At 38.3% G+C, this 27,818-nt stretch overlaps 1 protein-coding gene across 1 annotated transcript; it reads left to right on the forward strand.

Moving 5' to 3' along the window:
* The first annotated feature begins 7,246 nt into the window (after positions 1-7,246).
* Positions 7,247-27,413, forward strand: LOC108672767. Its single transcript, XM_047880698.1, has 8 exons — positions 7,247-7,610; positions 8,616-8,748; positions 9,494-11,362; positions 11,778-11,869; positions 17,191-17,339; positions 22,765-22,886; positions 23,319-23,473; positions 23,983-27,413. Exons 1-8 carry the CDS (start codon positions 7,532-7,534, stop codon positions 25,998-26,000), a joined length of 4,617 nt encoding a protein of 1,538 aa, XP_047736654.1. The 5' UTR covers positions 7,247-7,531; the 3' UTR covers positions 26,001-27,413.
* Positions 27,414-27,818: the final 405 nt, after the last annotated feature.

Below are 27,818 nucleotides of genomic sequence, written 5' to 3' on the forward strand. Positions count from 1 at the left end.
GGCTGCGCAAAATCAGAACGTGGCCAGCAAGCATGATGACATGAAGGAAACTGTTGAAATGTTTATTAATTACTTTCAGTATATTTATTGTTTTAGGTATGCAGCATATTATATACGTATTTATCGTGAACAGTGAAAGAGTGTAAATTGTATAAATTGCTTAGGCAAGCCTTTTATTTTAGCTGGACTGCTGTACACCAAAGCACTATCGAAAGGTAAAGGAAACCCATTTTATATCACTTGTCAACATTAATCATAAATGTATTTACGAAGATGACGAGTTATAATTATTAATAACTCCTCGAGGGCAGTGTACAGATTTAAAATAGAGCACATTGTTTTCAATAGGTTTCCCACATAGGTTGATTTTTAACTGTAAGGACAAATCTCTCTATGGCTCCTACGTGGGAGTTTGTTATTTGGTACTTATTAACTTGTCGTGTATTTGCTAAGAAAATGCTTGTTTATCAAGCTTTCATTTCTCCTTTGTTGAGGGACGGTAGCAGTATCATAGGTTATGTGAGCGAATCGATTTGAAGTCGTCCTGCCTCAACTTAATTAGCATATTCCATGCATATGGGATCAAAGCTCCTAACTCCTTATTGGTTTCATGCTTGAAATGATTATCGAATTTAGATGTTGTTGTTATGATCGAATTTTTGTTATGTTAATTTAGATAAAAATTCACGGTGGTACGCAATTGCCTTTTGTCTCCAAGCTACAGCTGAGAAAACAGAAGACTGGTGATCTTCACTCTTTATTAATTTAAATGAGATGAACCTTTGTACATAGAATTTGTAAGGTCCATGCTAAATTAATACATAATTTTGTTCCCTATTAGTATGCCCTATTTAGTTTTTAATTCGAAATTACCTTAGGACATGAACTCTTTTGTTTGGTGTATACTTATGTAATATTTATAATAATATAATATTGGAGTATGCAATATTTGTGTTTATGCGTACGGTACATTCTGTTTACTCGTAATTTCCTTTCGTCAAATCTATTTTCATGTAATTTTACAACCAGTTTTGAATTAAGTGAACAATGTAAACTAAATTGATTCACAGAGAGCTAAGTAAACAGCGCTGGGGGTTTACTTTAGGTCTCGGACGCAGTCACTTGTTTACTTTCCAGGAAGAGAATAATATATACTGGAGCCTTCACTCAGAAAACTTAGTGCGATTTTGTCCAGATAGCGATGTATTTGTTCCCTTGCCGAGGTCATCCTGGCCCTGTATGGCCGGGCAAAAAGTGCGTATCAGTGCTACGTACAAAAAGTGTATTTGAACAGATACGATCCATTGATTTTTTTAGTGCTGGCCTCGACCGATGGAAGTTCCTCCGGTAACTCATCCTTCAACTTTGAAGGATTCTGCAAATATTCTTAAGCCTTTATCACATTAATTGTTCAGGACTCAGAACGAAATCTAAATGAAAGCTAGAGTGTAGCTTTCAAAATTATTACATGCAACTGCAGGAGCTACACATTGTCGAAAATTTATTGTTATGTGCAATGAACCGAATTTCTTAATTGATGCTCCTGAGTTCAGCAACTGACTGATAGACGTTCGTATTTACGTTGTAAATTATCTACAGAAGGTCTAATTCCTGCACTGTTGTTATAACTTTCATTATTAGTTGACTCATGTACTCCTACTGCTGGAAAAAAAATTTCCAGGGCAGTTGCTGATATTTGCTTTCTGTACCCAATTTCGAGTCGTAACGCAATACTCATTAATGATTATCTACCATGTTCACTGCCTTATCCAAAAGAAATGCTGTAGTTCTTCAGAAAATGCAAAAACATAGGAGAAACTTTCTTGCTGCTGATAGCAGTTACCCTTGTTCTGACATCACCATTGTGCAGTGAGGTAAAATATCTTGCCATTACAATTCATCTCAAGCTAAATGGTCATTAAACAAGTCTTCGAGCCAAAAACATTGAGCAGTGCTTTGGAATAAAATGCCTTCTACACTTACGGCTATACTGCCCCTCACAAACTCACTTCATGAGGTGCACTGCATGGTGATTCATCAAATCCATCCACTACCCTTATCATTGTGCACTGTGCAGTGCCGTATTATATCTGACTACTACACTGCACCTTACAAACACCGCACACGGGATGGTGTTTCAATAGGTTATGTTCAGTGCTGTATAATATCTGGCTACTACACTGCACCTTACAAACATCGCACACGGGATGGTGTTTCAATAGGTTATGTTCAGTGCTGTATAATATCTGGCTACTACACTGCACATTATAAACACCGCACACGGATCGAGTTGTAACCCTAAAAGTCTTCGACGCTGAGCATGCAGGCGGCAGGAAATTTCTCAGCGCGCGCGGCAATTTTAAGGCGCACCTGCGACTTGAGATTAAGATTAACCACCAACGCGCTCCTATAATAACCCATCACAAACGTTAAACTATAAGCGAGGGAAAGTATTACGTAGTGGCAGATAATGGACTTTAAAGCATGTCATATGATGATACCAAGTTTGTGCCGCTAGTTATTGCATGTGACAAACTATAAGGCAGTCTAGATGCTATAAATCTCTAGCCAATTCTTTACGATTGATGAATACATCTAGCGTCCTCTACAAATTAGTGGAGAATAATTGTTTATATTTATTTTTGGGAAGCTATTTTACGAGCATGAAGCTTTCTTATTCATGAAGTTGCAGCTCAAATGTTTCTGTAAAGACTTCTTTTTGACAAATTTTTAACTTCATCATGTATATACACATTCATTCTGTCTAAAAGTTATCAATTGTTTCACTTGAATTATATTTAACAGCATCGCTAGCCGTCTCACTAAATAACCATTTATTTAAATTCAGTACATAATCGATTTTATTGCTGAACTTTTTCGGAACAAGAGAACTTTTTCGGAACAAAAATTATTTATTTCCGGGTCGCCTGGAATGTATTTTATCGCACCGCTAGTACGAAGCGAAGAAGAACAGCGCGCCTCAAAATTACAGTGCGCCGCCCTGCTCGGAGGACGTAACGTTTCTTTACGACTTGCACGAGAACTAAGACTGCTCTAATGGGCAGCAACGTAACGTTTCTTTACGACTTGCACGAGAACTAAGACTGCTCTAATAGGCAGCACTTAGGATGAAACAACTTATAAATATGATTGGAGAGCTGCCGAGGAAACTTCTTTACACTGTCGCCTCAAGTCTGGCTGATAAGAGTAAAAAGTTTTTTCCTGATTGGATTTACTCCCACAACTGAACTGTAAGTTTTATTCGATTTTTTGACTTGCATTTGATTATTTATGCATCATGGAGAAATGGAAATAAATTGATGCTGTCACGCTCATGACGCATGATATTTGATCGACCGCAATTTAATGGCAAATGTTTTACCGATGCACTTTGATTTAACTTGAATATAACATGAAAGCTTAGGCCTTGCAGTTTATATTCAATGTTGCTAAATTAATTCCATCTTGCGGCTTTGTGACTTTGATAAACTGCGACAAGATTGACTTTGATGGTTAATTTTAAAGTATTTAATATTTCGAATTGATGAGACTAGATTTTTACACCTGCCACTTTCTAGTATTGTCGCGATTGAAATGTCAGAAACAGTGCACTCACGAAGTGCGAATCATCTTTTCATGATTAATGAATAATGTTCAATAATTTTCGGGAATCCATAAGCCTTGCTCGCCTCGAATGCGCGTCGTGGATAAACGCATGGGCAGCGTTGTCCGTACGTTGACAAATGCCGCGAGTTTAGGTTTAAGCGCTCAGCAGTCATGCGGGCTTCCTCCAAAGATTTCTCACCCCGGCCAGAGTTACGACAGAAGTTGAGACTCGTAGCAGTGACGCATGCCGGGCTTGGTTTTCCAGCTAATTTTGCACCATGATTTGCTTTTTAAAATTAAACTTGCATTGTGTCATTCATTGCATTGTGCATACCAGGCATAAGTTATATATATCATCCTGCTGAGGAAATAATGACCGAAATTTGACGTTTCTTAAAGACTTGTTGTGTTTTGGTTTATTAATGGTAAAAAGAGCAATGCGTTGTTTGGAAATTAGAATACATTGAGCGGAAGGACATCTTAATTAGGGCATTGGTGATCGCTCGTCTCTCATTGCCTCATTAATGATAACTGCACTGCCTCATTGAAAGTTGATCTCGACGTTCAATTTAGTCTCTTCTTACAAAAAACCTTGATTGAATTTCCCCCTTCAGACACAATCCAGCGCTCAAAATACGTGACCGTGAAGCACAATCGCAATCCGTTTACTTTGTGTCTCAATCTCTGTGGTACGGAAAACAAAATAGCTTGACAGCTTCTCCGATTTGTCTTCTGAAGAAGTCATGTCGAATCTCTTCCTTCACTGAAAAACATTTAGTTGAGTATCGAGCAGTGTCCTCATTCAAAATTCAATTTGAGAATCGGGGAAAGTTGGCAGCTCTGATCAAATAGACGTCGAGCACTCGCGATGAAACAGAACCAAGCAAGTTATTCCTGAAAATATTGCCGTATGAGAGTCAAAATCTTTCTGGCATTTAATTGGAGTCTTGTGATTGAAGCCCGAGATACAAACGTTGCTAAACTCTATCTGGGGTTCTTAAAGCCATTTTAGATTCATGTTAGCAGTGTTGGATCCTTCTTTTATTTAGCTCAAGTTTTGGAAACAATTTCAGCAATGTCTGACATCCGAATTTTGACAATGTGTGAAACGTCAATCTTTGCAAGTAGAGCTCGCGGTATGAAGTTAAGATGAAGCAATATTATATATGATATTGAAAGCAAGATTTCAGAAGTTATTTGTTAGAACTGCAGTTTCGAGTCTCCGAAGTTAGTAGCCTTCCAGCGATGTAAGTTGTGAAGTTTTTTCCTCGTATCTTCGAAAAGAAAATTGTTTCCTACTAATTTTATGTATGGTATTATAGATAATTAATTTCCGTTTCAACTTTCAAATACATTTTTTTTCAAAGTCGGGATGCTTCCAATAAGTTGAAGGTCAAATTCTTCGCAAGGACTTGCAGCGCTTGCTTTTTGGGCCCGCGTTCGGTTGGTTAACTTGAGCAAAATTTCCGGACTCTCATTCCCACTCACCGGAACTTTTTTAACGGCTGTGCGGGTGACAGCTGCCGGCACAGCTGACGCTGGTAACTGTTCTCATCTGAGCTCGCGGGTTATTATTGCATCGTTAGCAAATAAATTGAATCCTGATTGAATACACTCTCATGTTGATAATTTTGTTTTCAGTGCCATATTCAGATTTTCCCATTTATTTGCAAAATCTGAAAGACTGAAATTCAGAAACTATTCACGCAGATATCTAGTTGCGTAACTAATAAGCGAAACGCAGTTGTTGAATCTTCGTCAGAATAACGATCAAAATTAATTATCAAAGCCATTTTCATCTGTTCTACAGCTATCTGTTCTCTCAAGCAATTATAGCCGATAATTTGATAATTATATTCTTAATAGTGACCGCTACGAGCATTGGAATAACGATTTTTATTCAGTGCCATCCCACTAATTCCGCAAACCATAGGACCTGCACACGAGACGCGGTATAGGCCTCCCTTTCCTATATGAGCAATAAAAACTGGCGTGAAAAACTCTCACCGGAAAGAACGGTTTCAGGGAGCATGAAAGATCCGCTCGCGCGCACACAGATGCTCTTGCACCAGACTGAGAACTGAAATAACTTGCGTGGTCTTCGTTGAGTTTTGGTCGTGAGAAAAGCTATTAAATTGTGAGGTTGATGAATTAATTCGTAGCCTTTGTGTTCGAGAATATATTTCAAGCTTATTGACAGCTACTATCATGGAAGTAATTTTTGTTATCTTAATATCGTTGTACTCCTCATTCCTGTCGAGTTATACACAATAGTATTACTGTATGTAAAATGAAGCCGAAATGCGCAGTCAGCGTTCACAATAAGTGCACGAACAAAAGAAATCGGTAGAAAGTATTTGGACCGAAATTAATGATCAAATAAATATTTCGCTAATAAATAATATACGATAATATAAATAAAATTCTACGTCACAAACCGGACCTCATCAGACTACAATTAATAGAATCAATTCGAATCGTGTGCAATAATCCACATACAAACACCTTATCAACTGGATCTCAATGTCCTTTGAAGCTTTGCAGCAATATACCTGCTTACACGTACTAGACTGTACAAAAACCTTGCTCTTTCTTCATTCACTACGTCAATTTAGTCTTTCATCTGCAGATATCCTAAAGCTATTCGCCTACGTAGCTGTTTTTATTTTTACATCTTGAAGAGGATCTGCGATTTTATAGGCCTCTCCCGTCGCCTGAGTTAATAGGCCTCTTATTTGGAGAAATTTTTCTCGTTGACTCTTCCATTGTACCAATTATTAGACAGCTGGAGAAACTACTCGTAAACTGTATAGCAGTTTCAAATAATAATGACATTATTTTTAATTAAACTTGTCTGAATGAAAACGCTACCTTAAGAATCCGAATAAATTAAATAATGTACATACTATAATAAAGAATAATATGTTTACATTTCATTTACTGCCGTAATTAGGAATTCAAATTGAGTTGAGCGCATGCAATATGGCGTTCAGTTGCATTGCCTTGCGATTTTGAAGACAAACAAAAGCCGAGCAGTTATACCGAGTGTCTGGCGTCGGTGAGCACAGCCTGCGTGCAGAGAATAACTTCTTTGTCCTGCTGTTTATCTGAGCGAGAACTGATGTGTACGGGTTCCCGTGACTTTTTTAATTTGTGTTAGGTTGTTATGCTTTTTTTTTCTTTTACGCTAAAAAATCAAGTCGCGGGTAATCTTACTGTATGTATTGATAAGCTATACTACACTATAACTTTATATAATTTTCATTTTTATTTATGTAAATATTATAATTATATAAAACTTGTTCTTAAGAAAAAATCACGCAAATTATCTTTTGGTCAGAAATTCTCTTTCGTCATTTGTTGATTCATCAACCTACTGAAATTTTGTGTCTGACATGCAATGTTTTATTTTCAGAGTCTGCGTAAGCCGACTAAACTGTTTTAGCTCATGCCTCCTAAGTGTTTTAAGCTAAATTTTACTGGAGTAAAAGATTACGTTTAATAGTCTTCAATCTTAATTAAAATGACGCAGGTGTAAACAATTAACAAACTTTGGTAAAAATCTAACAAGGAACTAGGAAAATTGAGTGACGTTCAATAATTTTTTCAGTGAATGAATGGAATTTTTTAAAATGAAAAATTAAATGTGATTCATTGTGAATCATCTGTTCAGTTCAGTACATCTTCAATATTAATTCATCTAAAATAATACGTGTATAAGGATACTTACCCTAGATCCTCCATTGAAACACAGTGTACTTGGAACGTATAAAACTCTAGAAATTTGTTGAATCGTAACGACCCGAGAATTAAAGCAAGCTAGGCTATCGAATTAATCAATTATTATTGTATTATATTAAAATAACCAATAATTATCAGACATTCTGAAGTATCTTGCGCCAAAGTGATTTTGAAACTTCCGGACATGCTTCACGTGGAGCGACTCTTCATCCTCCCGCTGCTGCTTCCTGTCATGTTGGACGCCTTTGGTGCTACCTATCCTGGTGGGTACAGCTAACATAATACGCTTGATATTCTCATTTTTGTAATATTATTATTAGTCTGTTATAAAATCATTGAAATATAAATTTAAGAAAAATGAAAAAGTGTACAAGAATAATACCGTGAATGGGATGATGGTTGCGTGCAATAATTACATAATAGGTTTGCGTCATTCAAGCAAACTTAAAACATTGTGCATGAACTCTCGTCGTACCTCTACACAATATGTCCCGACTTTATCCGTCGACTGTTCTCCCGCAACAGTACCGTAATGCACAGTTTGAGCCTGCAGATCTCGGGCTGATTGGCTTTGCGGCTGCAGCAGCTCTTGATAATCTGCTGAGCTCAGCAGCTGTTGTTCATTTATTGCTGCCCTTATTCCTGCTGCTGCTAATTAACTCTCGTTAATTGATGCCCTGCATCGCATTGCATTTCATTAAATGTTATTTGATACGGATTTATCCAACTCTGAACCCTCTTTAAGAGAAGCGGTTGTGCGAAACCTCGCTGCAACGCAGGCTTTGTACATACATTGAGGCCGGGTTCGCAACAAACTGCCGGGCATATGCCTGTCACGATCCAGTATAATATTCTTAAATGCATTTCTTTTGAAGCATTCACACCAGCCGTTCAAGGCACCTGCCATGCCCATGGTGTGAATGCTTCTATAGAAATTATTAAAGAATATTGTACTGGACTGTTACTGGCTGATGCTTGGCACGTGCCCGGCAGTATGGTATGAACTTAGTGCTCGTGTAATAATGAAGTATGTTGCTGTGATGATTGTTAGTATACTAGCTGATGTCAGTCAGAGCTGATGTTCAATGACATGAAGTTCCTCGTTAAGTGATGATGTTGTAGTGCTATACGTGGATGATGGTTATGGAATGACCCTCATATTTTCATAATTTACGACGTACAATTGCGTTTTTTTCAACCCTCGCAACCGACGCTGATGGTTTAATTATGTACAACGATACTTATGTGATACTATTTTTAATTCTCAGGAAGCTTCTACGGGATGCTGCTACGTCTGGGCCAAGCCCGGGACCGTAAGCTGGCCCGCACGGCGCCCTCTCCCGCTCGTATCTGGGCCTACCACGACCCTCACTTCTCTGGCCACGACTCGGTTTACGACAGGTGAGGCAGCGGCTCAGCGCTACAGATCATTTAATATTCATTCTGATGTCTAATTACATTGAAAATGGAACCCTTTTTCACATCTGTATGTTAGAACTGTATTTATTAAGCGCAAATCTATGCGCGAGAATAGACGAATTTAACGCCCACGAAAGTCATAAGCGTGTTAGAGACGTTGCGCTGCACTAAAAAAGGTTTGTTCATATTGTCAAAATTTCTAGGTCATAGGTTCTAGGTCAAAATTTTCTGATACGCACTTTTGCCGAGCCAAGCTGAGAGATGTCCCACACCAGAATAGAAAGCGCATCGCTACTCGGACAAAGTCACACTCATTTTTCTCGGTAGAGAGCGTCGTCATAGCTTTAGGTCACTGAGCCCAAATATTGGCAGGCCTGATGGGCGTCAGGCAATTCAGCGATCATCCCTCGGCTACCAAAATGAGCGGGTGATTTAATTTTCTTGTGACTTTGTCCGGTGAAATGTTGCGCCCAGACATTTAGTGTATTTTGTGGTAATAATTTGTGACTTTGTTAGTTAAGTTTGATTGCTGTAATCGAATGACATGACCGTTCAGAAATTGGCTTATGACATCTTCACTTACTGATTTATGTGTGACTACCGATAACTGCTAAGAATCTCAGCATTATTATTCGAGCCAACGCAGGATTATTACCATGTCCATCATTTTTTCAGTGTGATGTTATTCTCTGGCTCCGGATGTCAAAGATGTAATTGGTTTTTTCAGAGCCACAGAAGAAGCGCGCGGCATGTCACCAAAAAAACACCAGGCTCCGACCATCCACAAGCCTGCTCGTCTTCGTTACAATTCTAAGAGTGATGCCGTCTACTCGCAGAAAAACAAGCCCATCGTTGCCTCTTCGATAAAGTCGGTTAATGGAGGCCATCATGTTATTGGGACGAATTTTAAGGACCTGCCCGAAATATTAATGAAGCCTGTCTACAAAAATTCTTCTGCCACCTTCGGAGCTGATGCGAATCATTTTTCTGACAACTTTTTAAATTATACCAATGTTGGAGAAAGCGGCGCTAACGTTGGAGGAAACTCTGTAGATGTTTTAGGGAGCGGAGGCAATGTTGCAGGAACCGCAGCTAATATTGGGGGAAGCGGTGCCAATGTTGTAGAAATCGGAGCCCAAGTTGGAGGAACCGAAGTCAAAGTTGGAGAAACCGGAGCCAAAGTTGGAGGAACGGACGTCAAAGTTGGTGGAACCGAAGTCAAAGTTGGAGGAACCGAAGGCAAAATTGGAGGAAGCAAAGTCAAAGTTGGTGGAACCGAAGTCAAAGTTGGAGGAACCGTAGCCAATTTTGGATACAGCGGTGAGGATAATGCTGAACGTTGGAACAATGCAGCGTCGTCGCCCGCAATGCGGCTCAGCCTCGATAACGTGGCAGCAAATGGGTTGGGTTTGGCCCTGAATAAGGACTTGATATCATCAACTTCTTCTTTCACTGTACCAAACAAATCGACGTTGGAGAGAGCTGACTTGATGTCAACCATTTCCAGGCCCCCTGTAATCTTTGAAGCAATTCCTGCCACAGGAATTGCTTCTCAAAAATCAGGAAATTTTTCAACGAATGTAAAACCTTCGGACATTTCATTTTCTGTGCCTGAATTCCCTATCAACATCTCTAAGCGGCAAAATCAAAAGGAAGAGAAAATAAAATTCTCAAACCAGCTGATGCACGACCGCCGAGAAGTGCCAATTTTTCATCCCCTTCGACCAACTTTAAGTCCCTCCGATATACAAAAACGAAATGAATTCTATGAGAAATTCAAGCAAGAACAAGCTATTCAACTCAAACAAGCAACCGATGAAGCACAAATGAAAGTTACCTCGAGCAGCAGCGTGCCTGTAGGCGACCAAGACGATACGAGTGCAGAATTGCAAGTTGCAAAAACTAACATCATCAACGAACAAATAAATCAAAATAATTCCCGGAACTTAGAGAATCAAATTCTGAAAAAGAGGTTGAAAATAAATGATGATAATTTTGTTCGTAATGACGTAGAGAATGGCGAATCAGATGAATACGACCAGCTAATGTACTTGCAGGAACTGAAAGAAAATCAAAAGCAGCTCATCGAAATTAAAAACAAAACTTTTCACTTCTCGCACAGCGGAAGCATTAATAAGACTCTAGTGAATAAAGATTCAACTAACAAGCATGGTAATATCAACCATGAAGTTTATGGGCCTATTATAAACAAAGATCCATCAGAATCCTTGAGCATCCACTCCAATGCGTTTGAACGTGACGTTGATAGCCTTTCCGAAGACACATCGACCAACATTAAAACTTTACGCCGGCAGAACTTGCACGTTCCCCAGAGCTTCATAAATTCTGTCCCGATTACCAAGAAGGAAGTTCCAAATCGTCCTAACACAAACTCGCATTTAGTTTCTCCAACTGACGGTATTGACAAGGAATCGTGGATTCAACGTAAGCAGCTGCAATCTTTGAGCGCGTTGCAGCAAGACTCGCTGCAACAGTTGGTGCTGCATCGGCAGCGCATTGCTTTGCAGCATTTGCAGCGTAATGGTCAACCCCAAGACGATGGCGTGTTGCCCATCAAACCCTTCCTCAAGGGCAGGTCAGCCGGAATTATGCATTAGGTTTCCTTTTTCCCTGCTGCCCGACTCTCCAGGGGCGGAGTACGCAAACTTTTTGATGAATTACCTATGCTTATTCTTTGAACTATTAACGGAGCTTTTTCGATATTGGTTCATAATATTTTTGAGAGAGCTCTAATAAATAATGTTTTACTAATATGTTATTAAATTATTATTATTCGGTAAAATATTTATTATTTTCATTATATTTTTGAGATTAATTATGAAGTTGCCACAGCGCGCTCATGTTCTTAATATTTTGTATCTCGTTTAGTGTCAATTATTTCCATCGGTCAAGAGTTTTCATCTAATAGTTAATATCTAGATCAATATTAATCATTAGCAGTTTGTATAAATTGCCGACGTTGTACTGAATACTGAGCTTCCTGTCTGCAGTTGGTACAGACGAGCAGAAGACGCTGAGCAGACCAACCCTCTACCTGGCGACGACATTACGGACAACTCGGTGGATCTCCCTGATACGAACGGTGGGTGTACCTTGCTTCTTAATTTGAATTTACTATTCGAATTCTAATTTAGTATTCAGATTCGAATTCGAATTTAGTATTCAAATTCGAATTTAATATTCGAATTTAATATTCGAGTTCAAATTTAATTAATTGTCGCAATCCAAATTACAATAATCAAACTTGCAAACCGCCATAAATCCCCATTGTTTTTACCTCATTGTTCCGCTTGATTTTCCGTGTTACACGAAAAATGTCAAAAAGGTTACATTTTCAGGTACCTACTATTTTTCTAGCTCTAACGATGCCGTAAATTATTTGAGCGTCTCGAGCTTTTTCGATATTGGTTCATAATATTTTTAAGCGAGCTCTAATAAATAATGTTTTACTAATATGTTATTAAATTATTATTATTCGGTAAAATATTTATTATTTTCATTATATTTTTGAGATTAATTATGAAGTTGCCACAGCGCGCTCATGTTCTTAATATTTTGTATCTCGTTTAGTGTCAATTATTTCCATCGGTCAAGAGTTTTCATCTAATAGTTAATATCTAGATTAATATTAATCATTAGTAGTTTGTATAAATTGCCGACGTTGTACTGAATACTGAGCTTCCTGTCTGCAGTTGGTACAGACGAGCAGAAGACGCTGAGCAGACTAACCCTCTACCTGGCGACGACATTACGGACAACTCGGTGGATCTCCCTGATACGAACGGTGGGTGTACCTTGCTTCTTAATTTGAATTTACTATTCGAATTCTAATTTAGTATTCAGATTCGAATTCGAATTTAGTATTCAAATTCGAATTTAATATTCGAATTTAATATTCGAGTTCAAATTTAATTAATTGTCGCAATCCAAATTACAATAATCAAACTTGCAAACCGCCATAAATCCCCATTGTTTTTACCTCATTGTTCCGCTTGATTTTCCGTGTTACACGAAAAATGTCAAAAAGGTTACATTTTCAGGTACCTACTATTTTTCTAGCTCTAACGATGCCGTAAATTATTTGAGCGTCTCGTGTGCTATTGTTTCTACACAAAAAAATGTATCTCCAATTCCAGTTAAGTTGCAAACAATTATTCCTGTGTCTCCAGGATACCATTATTCCTATGCTCAAGCTGTGCTGGAGGTACAGCATCCCAGAAATTTTCGACGCTCGTTTGTCACTTTGGTCTCCTCTAGCGAAGGGTAAAAATTGAGATCTGTGGAAGCGGGTGAGGTGGTGCTGTCGTAATTCAATTTGTTTGGGGGCTTCCAGCTCGTGTGTTGTGACGATAAATTGCGTCGTGTACAACCAAGGATTGTGGTTCCTTTCGTAAATAGTGTGTGATTTGTATCTTTTGCATTGGACCTAGAAATTTTATTATTCTGGGGGTTGATTTCATCAAACCTGTACATTGTATTTAAAATGAATATTATTCTAGCAATTCAATTAGGTTAAATTCAAATGCGGCAGTTGAGCTAAAATATGGCTTAATGAAGACAGTATCTAAATGTAATTCAGCTATTAAAGTTTTTAATTTATTTTTCTATTGGAAATATCAATGAAATTCCGTTTTTTAAAAGTTCTTATCTGGCTGAACACGAAGAGCTAATTTTAAGAGGGGTAATCGTGTGTGATAAACTGTGGGTTGTTGATCGATTGACCACCGAATAATCTGCCCATGCTTTCCTATTGCTTAATTGATTTACGCTAAAAACAGTACTGTATAGAGGATGAATTGCACCGCAGCCATCAGTCTTTGTGTAAACTCGCATCACGAGGCAATTAACCAAATAATCTGCGCTAAAAAACTACTGTATAGAGGATGATTTTCACCGAAGCCATCAGTCTTGGGGGTGTAAACTCGCATCACGAGGCCCTGAAGTCTGCTTCTTGGGAGTTGGTCTTCTGATCTGCTCGTTATGAGGTTTTTATGAGTATTGGATCGCAGCAAAGATCGGCTCCAAATTACACATCACGGCGTCCGCACGTACTTGACGGAGGCATTCATGTAGACCTATTTCACTCTTTGCCTCACTGCAATTTTTTTCAGGACGAAATCTCCGGAAGATGTACTCGATTGCAAATTACATAGCACAGAATTATAGTAAAATAAACCTGCTGTTCTATTGACAAGTCAGGTTCATCGGATAGCTGCGTTTTTATTTTTAGTTTGTATATGTACATTTTGTTTTAGCCGTATTTTGTAGCGCGAACTGTTTTTTTAACTGCTGCTATCCTATCACGGCTGCTACAAAATGCCTCCCGTTCTACAGCTGCCTTATACCACTGACTAGATGTACTCCAGCTATAGCGATGCTTGTGTTTAGGTGTAATGTGCACGTATCGAGTTAACAAGTTTATTGCAGTCTCTATTGGTGTATCAGCTAGCACCGTACGCTGCCCCGCATTGCAAGCGTCCCTGTCAAAGCGACTCTCAGAATGCAATCAGCGATTCCCTTTAATGCCTTTACTTGTCAGCGACGACATCTCTCTCCCTACAGTCTCTTGCCTGAGCTTCCTGCCATAGTCTTTTTATTGCTTCTTGCAGGACTTACAAATAACTTATTATTGCGCTCGTGAGATCTTCTGGCTTCCGGAAAGTTATCTTTGATTTTACCAACCGGATTTGATACCGAATTATTTGCATGTTGACATTCTTTGTTCATGTTTAAGGTTGTTCTTTGAGTAATTACCCTGCGATCGATTTCTCCGGCGGTAGTGTTTTGTTTCTGAAATATTACACTAAGCTACTTAGCATAGATTTTTTATACCGGCACATAATTTAAATTATAGAATTTTCATTTTTTTCTCAAGATGTAAACAAACATTTCAAAGTAGTTGACGAGAAACTCTCAATTGAACGAGAAACTGAATTCAACGATACCAGACTGGTGAATGAATTTCAGCTTATTTTATACATGCGACACTTTGTGAGGCTGCAAGTATAGATAAAAAAGTCGAGTCTTGCTGGCTCAGTAAGCTTCTTTATCCTAATTCACTCGAGTGTTCTCCCTGGAGCCTCTGGTCAATGTCAATTTCAAGCTATAGTTTTCCGTTTCTATTTGCTTATTTGCTGTGGAGCCAGAACTTACTGGGAAAAATTGCAAATTTGTCTCGCTGGCGGAGAGCGAATGGCTTGGCGTATGAGAGGGCAACCGCTTATGTAATTTTTCCAGTTCTTTTTGCATCGCAAGCACAGTACATGAAGTCGACGTCTCTAATTCGATTATAGGGATCAAAAATGACGTGAAAATATTAACGTGAAAAAGAATTGCCAGCAGTGAAAAACCAGTGATCATATTAATATTTTTTAATCAAGACATCCCCATACGCTGAAAAGTTACGAATAGCTTTCATTTTTAGATATTGTCATTTTATAGCTTTCTTTTCCATTTATTCCATTATCAATGGAATAATAATTAATTCCATTATTCAATAATTAATCATTATTCCATTATTAAATCAATGCAGGGAGAGACTGAATAATAATGCGTTGTTGTGCTAGTGTTTAAATTGAAGTATATAATATAGATTTATGACTCAAAGTTTTTGCTTCATCATGCGTTTTCTTGAATAATTCATCTGACTGCAGCTGAGCTTCAGAATGAATCATTTCGTATTCACTGCGAAAGGATGGACGGCTTCTTTCGACGTGTGCGCTTCCTCGTTTCTTTGTGTTAAAGTTCACGAAAGATTTTCATTGCTTAACTTTAGACCATTAAAATCGTAGCGAAGTTTTTTCTAGCGTTGCTTTCTGAGTGCACAGAACAGAGTTCCCCCTAAAGACTCCGTACAATATTTAAACAAACCTGGCTGCCCAGACTTGTTCTTCATAGACAGTAAAAATAACAGCGAAGGAACATTCACTAAAAAGATTTCGGCAACCGTCTAGAATAAACACACTCTGATATTAGCGCATAACGATGCCTTTACAATTGTTTGTGACACACACGTTCATTTCGACCTGTATAGGACATGCTTGGAGGGATCTGTAAATGTTTTAATTCACATCATGGTCGGATGGCTCTGCGTGTCTGCTGACGCACGTATTGTTCTCGTTCATGGCTCAAGCGACGATGTTCTACTTTGAAAGAACAGTTAACACCTAGGGAATTAGACGAGAAGTTCTGTTAGCCTGTGGCGGCAAAATTGATTGATCTCAATACAGATGAGCTATAACAATGATATTTCAATTATTGAATATAATAATATATTATAATAATAATAATACCTTGTCAAAATTTTGTCATTTATTTAGAAGTCCAGGAAATGTACAGGAAAATGCAAATGATAGACTTCCAATATAATCATTAGTGTACGTTCTAATAGCAACTAACTATTGCGATTCGCATGTCGCTGATTCTTAACATCGTACAACATTCACAGCTTGTGCGTCAAATTTCGCAACTCACTGCTCCAATTTTGCTGTGCTTAACCGCCCGGCCTCCTTGCCGATTCTGACCAGAAACTGACGCACAGAGCTGGGATCGAACCCGCACCTCTCTGCTACAATCTATAGTACTCTGAACTGCAGTGGTGGGCACAGCTAACCTAAAAGCTAGCTTCGATAACCGCTAATCCGCTAACTGAAAAGTTAGCTTCGATAACGCTAAACCGATAAATCACCAAAAAATGTAGCGGAATTTAGTCTGCTGACGCACGTATTGTTCTCGTTCGTGGCTCAAGCGACGATGTTCTACTTTGAATGAACAGTTAACACCTAGGGAATTAGACGAGAAGTTTGGTAGCCTGTGGCGGCACAATTGTTGATTGATTTCAATATAGATGAGCTAAAACAATGATATTTTAATTATTGAATATAATTATATGATATAAATAATAATACCTTGTCGAAATTTTGTATCGGGAAACGTACAGGAAAATGCAAATTATAGTGTTCTAATATTATCATTAGTGTACGGTCTGAAAGCAACGAACTATCGCGATTAAACGGCGTTCATATAATAATAATAATAATGGTGGTTTCGGCGTTTATTAGACCGTAGGCCTGTCACTGATTCTTAACATCTCCGAACATTCACAGCTTGTTGCGGTCTCGAACTCGCAACTCACTGCTCCAATTTTGCTTTGTTTAACCGCCCGGCCTCCTCGCCGACTCTGACCAGAAACTGGCGCACAGAGCTGGGATCAAACCCGCGCCTCTCTGGTCCTATCTATAGTAACCACTGGGTCTCCCTCCTCAAATCCTGCATTGCATTCTAAAGAATTCATAAATTCAATAATTAAATATTAGAATACTAGTTTTTATTAATCCATAAAAACATTAATTTGATTAATACACAATTATAAATTTTATTCCGAATCCCCTATATGACCCGCAGAGTGTGGAGGACAGTTCCTATTCGAGTTGGACCCCGTCAAGTTCTCGGCGCACCCCCACGAGCGCGCCTTCTTTAGGAGCCTCCACACTCCGGGCTACGGCTCCAGGCGCCCTTACCAGGCCGGCCTCGTCTGCTCCTGGACCGTCCAGGTAATTACTAAATTTCAACGGTATCGTTATTTACTTGCTGTCTGTCTATTCATCTGTTGTTATTATTATTAAACGGCCGGCCTCGTCTGCTCCTGGACCGTCCAGGTAATTACTTGGTCTTCAATTGCATCGTTATTTACTTGTTGTCTTTCAATTCATCTGTTGTTGTTGTTATTATTATTATTATTATTATTATTATTATTATTATTATTAAATGACTGGCCTCGTGTGCTCCTGGACCGTCCAGGTAATTACTTGGTCTTCAACGGCACCGTTATTCACTTGTTTCTTTTATTTTGCTTGTCTCCTGTTGTTTTTATTAATATTGTCAGGCCGGCATCGTCTGCTTCTGGTCTGTCCAAGTAATCAATAAGTCTTCAATTACGTTACTATTTATTTGTTGTCGTTCAATTCATCTATTATTATTGATATTATTGTTGTTATTATTATCGTTATTATTATTGTTGTTATTATTATCAGGCCGGCCTCGTCTGCTCCATAGTTATCCAGGTAATCTCGTTTCCGTGCTTTATTATTTATTCAAATATCATTGCACAATGACAAAACAATATTGAAATCCTAACAAAGAAGTGACACAAGGTTCCCAGTGAATGCCCATGCATGTAAGCAGATGAGCTTTGCATGTATATCTTGTGGCTATATGGAAAATATGCTCATTTTTGTAGAGAGATGTCTTAAGTGTCGACATTTCTGCAGTATTCCATTAACACAGCGACTCTTAATTCAATCTTTAGTGCGCCTGCAAACTGTGCTAAGATTTGTAATTGAGTATTATTAGCTCTTTACGTCGTAAATCTTCTGAGTGCAGAGTGAACCGATATTTTCTTTTGACTTAATTGATTGTCTTGCATTTTTTAATGAAGCACTGAAAGAAAAGTGAATAATTGAACTAAAATTGACGCATCTTGACAGTTGCGAGTTTTTTTCTAGCGATGAATTGCAGCGAGTGGCAATTATGAAAATTTCTCCTTCTATTTTTGCCGTTGAATAGCCATAAAACTTGAAGCATCTGCTTTCGTCTAACTCATTACACAAGTTTTAATATCCTGACGGATACTTTCTCTTGGAAAGAACCGTTGAACATGCACTGCTTTCGAAATGTGATATTGAACTCGTCTCGCTTTCTTGAGCTTGCCGCCAGCCACACATTTAAAGATGAAAGACTTTTATGCTTAATCAACACGGCTTTTTTCCTAATTACTCAATAATATCCCATTTAAAAGAAAAGTAATGAATAATGAAGTAATAATAAATTTTTTAAATGAAAAGTAAGTTAGTTCTCAAACATTTTTCAGGCAAAGGTGATCATGAAAATTGTTACCATCTATCGTTGACCCAATTTAAAATTACAGAATAATATTGGCACGAAATAAACGAAGTCTAGGTTTCAATATCTTAGATCATGCATTAGGTATGCAAGTCGGCCATTAGTGGCGTGAAAGCCTGCGCGGCACTATATCACTTATTCTGCAGCTCTATTATAAATGGAGAAGCTGTAGGCAGCTTGAGTGAAAACTCTGCTGGGAATAACCTGGTCTGAAGAAGGTCTCGTCAGCGCTTACCTGACTGTCGTAACGAAACATTTCTGTCGGAAATTTCGGCCTTGAACTTTTTCCCTTATTAATGCAAGTGAATGGCAGGAAACCGTGTAAAATATACATGATGTGTGAATGAATAATAATTACGCGAGAGTGCATTCATGTCAGGCTTATAACCATATTTGAAGAGTTCATTTTGAATAATAATTGACATAAAATGAAGAGTGAATACTTTGCTGATCATTCTTGGATGATAAAAGCTGTAAATGTCAATAGCGACCGTGCTGGAAAATTAAATGCAAATGTTACATTTCCTGGGTTTAACTATAAGGAGTCTATCTCTGATCTCCGCTTTCAATTTTTCCGACGATTTTTATATTGATTTATCTTCACGTTCGCCTCCCATCAGTTGGAATTGTATGGGGTTTTCTGGTGGAAACTTGAGGCTTCTCAACGTTGCTTTGGACGTACGAGTAATTGACGTGGGGGTAGCTCCATTGTTTGCTAGCTTCTAAAGATTCTTTGCCTCAAAAAGTTGATGGTCTGCTTCAGGGGTTGGAAGTTGCCTCCCATGTTGACGGAGTTTGTTATAAAGTTCACTTAGAACTAAAATGTGCGCCTGTGGTATTGATACGTGAATGACACGCGGCTTCCTTTATGCTTCTGCGTTATGCCCGAACTCCGCGCCAGCCATCGATACAATACTCCTGGTTTGTGGATGTAATGGTCAGCCAGTGATGCATCCTCTGAGGGCTGTTTCTGTTTAATTCGACCATTTTTTAATACCGACGCCACACGAGAGGTCAAAACTTGAGGCTGCTTAGAAAAGTCTCTTGATGCCATTATTCAAACAGCGGGAATAACGCGCGGCTTCCTTGAGGCTTCTGCGTTATGCCTGAATGCTGCGCCAGCCATCGATACAAAACTCCTGCAGTTTGTGGATGTAATGGTCAGCCAATGATGCATCTTCTGACCAGGCAATACTGTTTCTGTTTAATTCGACCATTTATTAATACCGACGCCACACGAGAGGTAAAAACTAGAGGCTGCTTAGAAATGTCTCTTGATGCCATTATGCAAACTCTGATTCTGTTGCAACCTGAACTGAGTTCTATCTAGCTGTAAAATAGTTTATTTCAGTAATTTTCTCGTATTTGAGACGCACGCATGTCTGCTTATCGTTCGCCAAATTAACTCCTGAGCTTGTTTGTGTTTATCGTGTAAGCAAGCGTATAATAGTCATAATATAATATAATAGAATATAATATAATAATTATCGTGTAAGCAAGCTCAGTACACTCGCATCTTAGTCGTAGCGACTAGGCCTTACTTGTTTATACATGATATTCACATTCGGCTGCAATTGCATCTTGTTATTTCTGAAATCGACTTCATTTAATCGTGTGTATTTCCCGACACTTAGCTGGATGAATAACGAGAGAAATTACTGCAGAAACTAGTCTCATCAAGTCGCTGAATGATTAATTACGTTATCCTCAGTCAAACGAATAATACGTAAATGCACAGTTGAATTCGTCGAAAATTTGTTCGCCTAAATTGTATGGAGTTTTCCACTTCAAATTATTCGAATTAATCCCGAAAGCGAATTTTTGCGACTTTTGCTCGCATCGCACCCTAATTGAGGAAAAAACGACCCGGCGCTCGTCTTTTACAACCAGAGTCTGTTTCCATCCTTTGATTCAATAGACTTCGTTAAAAGCAATGAAAAGACTTCTTCAATAGTTTTTTTCAACAACATTAATTATATTGCCTGACTCGTCCCGACGGGTTTTATTATAATCAATCTTTAACAAAACTTGCTTAAGAGAAGAAATTCTGCCAGCCTATACTAATATTATAATCAATCTTATACGTATTTTTCAAAGCTTGTGTTCGTTTGCGTGTTATAGGTCGGATGCTAGGAGTATATGAAATTTATAATCAATTATTTATATTATACGATCCTTTTGGGGATATAATAAATTTTGCCTCAAAAAAGTCTTGAATAGCGTATCTATATACGATAAGTGTATATACGCTATAATTATAGCGTATACGCTATAATTGTCGAGCGCGTATCCACGATACTTGTTGCATTGCTATATTATCATCCAAATTTTATTTGTAGACGTTCAATTTTGTGACATTGATAAATTAAGAGTTTATATTTATAAATTGAAATTTAATATTTATTTTGGGAATTGCACGTTTTTTCGTGAATTATAAAAATTTAATTTTCCACTATATTTAAAAAACAGGACTGTGAAAAAAGTTTCGTGCTAAATGTTGGTTTGAGCCTTTATTACTTTAATTGCGGTACATTAATTTCAAAATTAATAACTGTATTCGGGATGATGGATTAGCGAGGAGAGGATTTTGAATATCGGGATTCTCACATTATAAAGATAATTTATCTTGGCCAAGTCCGGACTGACCTGCTAGTATAATATTTACGAGAGTCTAATGTTTTATTTTGAAGTCTCACTCCGGAATTCTTTATACCATCGTCGTTATACATGCTTTCATGAAAATTAAATAAAGTCGTAATTTATTAGGAACTCACCCCGAAGGATGGTACATAATTTTTTCATGCAATTTTCCTCCATTTCCACAAATCTGTCATAGTTTTTTTCAGAAATTCATTTATATTTATTGGAATTTTTCGTATATTTACAATACTTTCTTTACATTTTCCATTTTCTGCAATTTTCGAAACATTTCACCAGCATTTTTCCAACTTTATCATCATTTCCTTATAAAGGAATTGTTCTCATGCGTCACAAGATAAATTTAAATGAACAACTTAAACTAGTTTGCGCTGTAAATAGTTTATAACGTACAATGCGGATTTGCTTCTGGGAAACATTATTTAAAATTAAGTTGATTGCGAACTTGATTGTGGCAGTATTTATTAAACTCCCCAATATAAATCTTATTTATGCTCTAGTGCAGCTATTAAATTATTAAAACCACAAACACAATTCTCACGTCCAGTTGCAACCCTCTTATCAGTTTTCACGATGCACGTCTAGATATTTGAATATATTTTAACAATAATACCTCGCGAATGTTCATTTATACATAGCATGATGCGCTTCTATCCTTTGATGTTCATTCGCGCTCTGTTTTTAATCGTACTTCAAAGGCTCGGATTTTAAGCAAACTGGAAACTCAAAAAGGGAATCCGGGTCTGTTTGCACTGCGGATTGCGCTGGGGAGGTACGGAATCAAAGACTTGAAGAATCAAGGACTGTGACTGTAGATAAAAAGGTGTTGGAGATGCAGGGCAGTGGTTGGAAATATCTCAGGGTATTCATAAAGAGACAGAGTGAAGAAAACACCTTTTGAGCAGAAGGAAAGTTGTATGTTATCGCCGTTGTTAACCGAGAATAATTTAAGCCTGAATGGTTACGAACTTATGACATCGTTTGTACATTTTGAGCCACTAATCAAAATGAGGAAATTAGGTGATGTATATTTCCATTGCCCATTGGTGGTCACGCGATCGACGCTCCAGAAGAGTAATTGCAACGCGTAAAATTGGGAGGTTTTCGCTCAGATTAACGGCTGATCGATATGGTTTAGGCCTTGGGGTGAATAAATTTTAAATAAAACAGGAATTGTAAACTCGACATTAGATAAGACTTGCTGCACAAGATAAGACTAGGGCACAAAATTCGGTCCAGATATAGAATAAGTTTGTAGCTACCATGCTTGATAAGAAGGTGAGTAGCGGTTTTTAATTCAAACTCACCTTCGCTTTAGCTCCATTTGGTCCCAGGAAAAAGTTTTCTCAAAATATTTTTACCTTGTTCACACTTTCATTTTCATTCATTGAATTTAACTTGAGCTATTTTTTTATTTAGATCGGGCCTAGCTGCGAGTATGGCATGCTGGTCTACTCCCTCGCCCCGAGCTTCATCAGGCGCTCCCACGCCTGTTCTGAAGACCATCTAGACGTGGTCTATAACGGAGACAGAGTGAGCAGGTAATGTCTTCATATAGGGTCGGTTGCTCTGAAGACCATCTAGACGTGGTCTATAACGGAGACAAGAGTGAGCAGGTAATGTCTTCATATAGGATCGGTTGTAATTTGAGTTACATATTGGTCGGTTATGACTTGGGTCACTTATCAGTTTTTTATGATTAGGGTTACGTAGTAGTGTACAGGCCGCTTATTTGGGCATAATCCTAAGGAACCGATACCGGCTTCTACAATAAATCACGTCAATTTAATATGAACAAGGCACAAAAAGGAAAAGAATCAGCGACAGGCCACATCAGGCCTCTACTTCAGCGCTGACATCACTATGTTATGTTATGTCATGTTATGTTATGATCGGCCAGGTATTAGGATTATCCGTATATTGTTCTATAAAGCGACAATATTACGTTCGTTAACAATATTTCTGGGACGTAGGTACTGCGGCCCCTTGTCACGTCAGCAGAAGGTGTCGGGGGCACAAATATGGTCGACGTCAGTCCCGAAGAACCTGACGCTGGTCTTCAGGTCCGCCCCTCGCAGGAGGAAGATAAGCTCCGAACACAACTGGGGGGTCGGCGTCGATGTCGCTGGTGACTAAATAAACTAAATAGTTAGATTTATTAAGTTTTTACCCAATATGTGCTGCAATATTCTTCACGTTATGAAGCTACATTCATAACGCCTACATTGCATGAACGAAGGATTTTAGAACTTAGCAGGCAAAATACTAACATTAGTTGCGGGCTCTTGCTTTAAAGCCCGCGTATTAAAATTTCAGCAATGTTCAACTCTATTCACATTAAGTCTATTTCAATAGGAGGGTATATTTCTATACCCTTTAATTCGCAATATTTTTGTTATCAGACCCTAAAAAATTGCGACGTTTTGTTAAAGGATAAGATCGAACCAAAGAAATTTTCTTAACGCATTAATTACGTCACGCATAAAAACGTAACGTAAAACGTCACGTATATGTTCCTGGTGAAAGTATAGTGAAATAGACGAATTTGTGTCTAGAGCGGTAACCTCCGTAAAGGATGATTGTGTAAATTTATCTCTGCATTGACGGGATCATATAATTTAATCGTTCTATTTTCAGCTTTTTGCTGGGGATATTCCGACGCCTTCAAGAAGCAGCTGGCGGCCTTGAAAGAAACTAACTACATAATTACACCGACTTCAACTTCAAAACCAATATTGACGACAGGTTTGATCTCCGCCACCGATAATTTCACGGAAGAAGTACCTACAGCAACAAAAGCCGAAAATGTAGCAATCGAAGAATCTAAATTACCTGAGGCTATTTTGAATGTTCAATTCACTGATGACTTTGACTTCTCTACAGCGAGTTCTACATCGCCAACTACACCCTCTACAAAACAAACCTCTACACAAGTTACGCCACTTGTCGTTTTATCGGAAGACCCCAACGCTGAAACAACTCACCAGAATCCAGGTGACTCAACAGATTCTATTGAAGCTTCGAAGGTATCGTTAACAACTTCTAGTTCGCTTACAACAACATCAGCAAGCACTGGAGTTTCTAAGGAGCCGAACATTGTCGAAAATCTAGCCAACAGTTCAGGTCATCATAAAGCTCCTACACCGCCAAAAGTGACGGATGCAGTCGTCACTATTCTGGAGACGGCACCGCAAGCATCCCACATATCACACACTATTCAGGCTCACACAGTCCCCATCGATAAAATTCAACACATACCCATTCATGTGTTCGAAAACCAAACTCCTTTGCCACATTCCTCTATGGACTTAGCTACTGCAGCTGACTTATTCGACACGACTTACGTCAATATCAACACGAATTTCGTACAATTCCCACCATCGACGAATACTTCGATCAAGACTGGATCCATCGATAATAATCAACCTATCCATTTTGGCAGTGAAGCTACGACTGAGTCGACAAACGTGATTAAGATCACCGTCGATTACTCTCATGGTGATAAGGTCCCAATCAAAGAACTGGCCGCTGATTCGTTTTCGACGGCAATCGACTTGACGACCCTGAGTAGCGTGTTAGAGGTAGAGGGGAACACTCTGCCTGAAATTTCAGATGTTCTAAATCAAAATGAAAATTATAATGTAAAGGGTGAGCAGGATGAGACAATCAACTTTGAGTCTGGCACTCATATTGTTGCAGCAGTTCCCACGGTATTCACGATGAAAACAAAGGTAAATGCGACTTCCTACTTGGCAGAAGATCTTGCTAGTACCGGCCTTGGTTCCACAGTAACGTCAACTGATGAGTTGGATTTAATATCAACATCTCAGAGCGGAGGCTCTCTACTCGCTACGCCGAATTCGCCTGATTCCATAATTAATTCATCTAACGAAGTTGCTCAATATGATGCTGTTGTTATTGAGGGACAAGGCCCAGGTACCGAGGCTTCGACTTCTCACCACACTGAGTCATCGGAATCAATGGCCACCGTGCCCGAATATTCGAAGCACACTTATGCGAATATTAATGATACTAAAGCAACTGCAGCAAAAACTCCGACGAGGATCGTATCAGTAATTGTGCCAACTGAGCAATTCTTTGACGCTCAGCACCACACACATGCGTCAACTGTCCCGGTAGTGAAAGAAAATGCACCACAAATTCACAAAATCACCACCGTTTTTACAGCGAACGCTTTAAATGTCCCTAAAAACCCTGATGAAGGTATCGTTCATAACGAAGTAACTAATGCCATAGAGAGATTTGAAGGTGTCACTCCTGAGGTCAACAATGAAGATAAACTTGATTCGTATGAATTCGGTGCGCAGATTTCAAATATATCGGAATTAATCCATGTAGGCACATCTCAGACAAGCGTTGTGAACTCTGACCTTGACCCTGACCTCGAACTGAACAAAACTACCGAAACAACCGCTGACCATCTCGAGATAATCGACGCAACTAGAAAAACTGATGTCGAGAACAGCGCGGAAGCAATCAAAATAAAAAATCACGATACTATCCCAATCAGAGTGAGTAACAAGAGAGTAAACAGGAGGGATCCTGATCGCGTATTGCGCGGCACCATGCACGGCAGAGGTCCTTTGCCGGGGCTCCTTTTCGACAGTCACAGGTTTCGTCGATTCCCGTGGTGAGACGAAACGATAAATGCCCCATGAATATAAGATTCATTCATGTTTTATTTTATTGCTAATGCATTCTGAAGTAGGACGAGATGACTGTTTATAGATCAGCCTTACCTGCTTACTTTATTTTACGTATTCTGAGAAAGCCTCTTTCGTACTACTACTGGAGCGATGAATGCCTGGAATTTTATTTGGGAATTGTACGATCAATGTCAAGAAAATAGTTTAAGATTCCCTGCGTAATTCTCATCTAATTTTTGGCTCACCTATGCGAAGACAGGCATCTGCCATACGAACTCTGTAATCATTAAATCTCGGAACAGAAGTTTGCATTCAAAATAGTGCATTCCTATCAAAATGAGGGTATTTGAGGCTTATAAAGAAATGTGTGTCCGACAATCTGGGTTGAAAGACTCCTTGCTGTATGTATGTCAGCGCTGATGAAAGTTATGCCGACTCATTGGATGATTCGCTTAATTATACTTAATTATAATTATTCTCCATGCAAAGACTTCATTCCGAGGTTTTAGTATACAGTTCTCTTATTATAAGCTGACAGCCAATTAAAACTCAATGTGCTGGATTTGTTTAGGAATTTTATGATTAAATTACTGTTACGAATTTTATGAATAAATTCTGTTTGTTAGCATAGATTATTTTTAGAGGCAACATAAACTCGACGATTTGGGGTTTTGCTTCGAACATTTACGGAAGCTATATTTCATATAGGAAATACTCCGAGAAAATTGTTGTAACAAACTATTTTTCATGATAGTAACGTTTAAAAAAATACGATGGAAATTTTCATAATTATATTTTCAGTTTCATCGTCATTTGTTTTGCTTTAATTATTCCATGGAAACGATAAGATTTGAAGATTCCGTGGTAACATTAATAGATCCCTAGAAATTTGATTGAGAATAATTTAATTCACGCGCTTATTAATATGTAAATTCCTTCTAAACTTGTACAATATCCCCAAGGGACGCAGATGTTATCGTCTAGATTTTGGATCTTGCAAAGCAAGAGCATCTGCTGCATTATTGAACTGTCGTATTTTCAAACATCAAGCAAGGATAGTTCTGGAGCCAATGTCTCCTCAGAATTATTTAGAGCAAATACTCGAGAATTTCGACGTCTCACGAGAATTTGATCAGGTATTTATTCGATCATATCGTCGTTATGTTGTATGTCCTTGTGAAGTGTATATAGCGTTCTCGCTTCAGTCGTGGACACGATAATAATAGTTAATTATTGTGGAAAATAGGATTTATTTCTTAAGTTAGAAAAACTTTTATCCAGATCTGTATGAACATTTAACGACATCAAAGATGCTTACACAAGATCTTTAATTAAATTTAAAAAAGTTTCATTTCCAGATTTAATAAAAAAGTTTAATTTGGAAATGGTCTGGGTTATGTATAAGAGAATTCCCTGCGTAATTCTCATCTAATTTTTGGCTCACCTATGCGAAGACAGGCATCTGCCATACGAACTCTGTAATCATTAAATCTCGGAACAGAAGTTTGCATTCAAAATAGTGCATTCCTATCAAAATGAGGGTATTTGAGGCTTATAAAGAAATGTGTGTCCGACAATCTGGGTTGAAAGACTCCTTGCTGTATGTATGTCAGCGCTGATGAAAGTTATGCCGACTCATTGGATGATTCGCTTAATTATACTTAATTATAATTATTCTCCATGCAAAGACTTCATTCCGAGGTTTTAGTATACAGTTCTCTTATTATAAGCTGACAGCCAATTAAAACTCAATGTGCTGGATTTGTTTAGGAATTTTATGATTAAATTACTGTTACGAATTTTATG

The sequence above is a fragment of the Hyalella azteca genome, unplaced genomic scaffold (assembly GCF_000764305.2).
Source record: "Hyalella azteca isolate HAZT.00-mixed unplaced genomic scaffold, Hazt_2.0.2 contig5945, whole genome shotgun sequence".
Lineage (NCBI taxonomy): Eukaryota > Metazoa > Arthropoda > Malacostraca > Amphipoda > Hyalellidae > Hyalella > Hyalella azteca.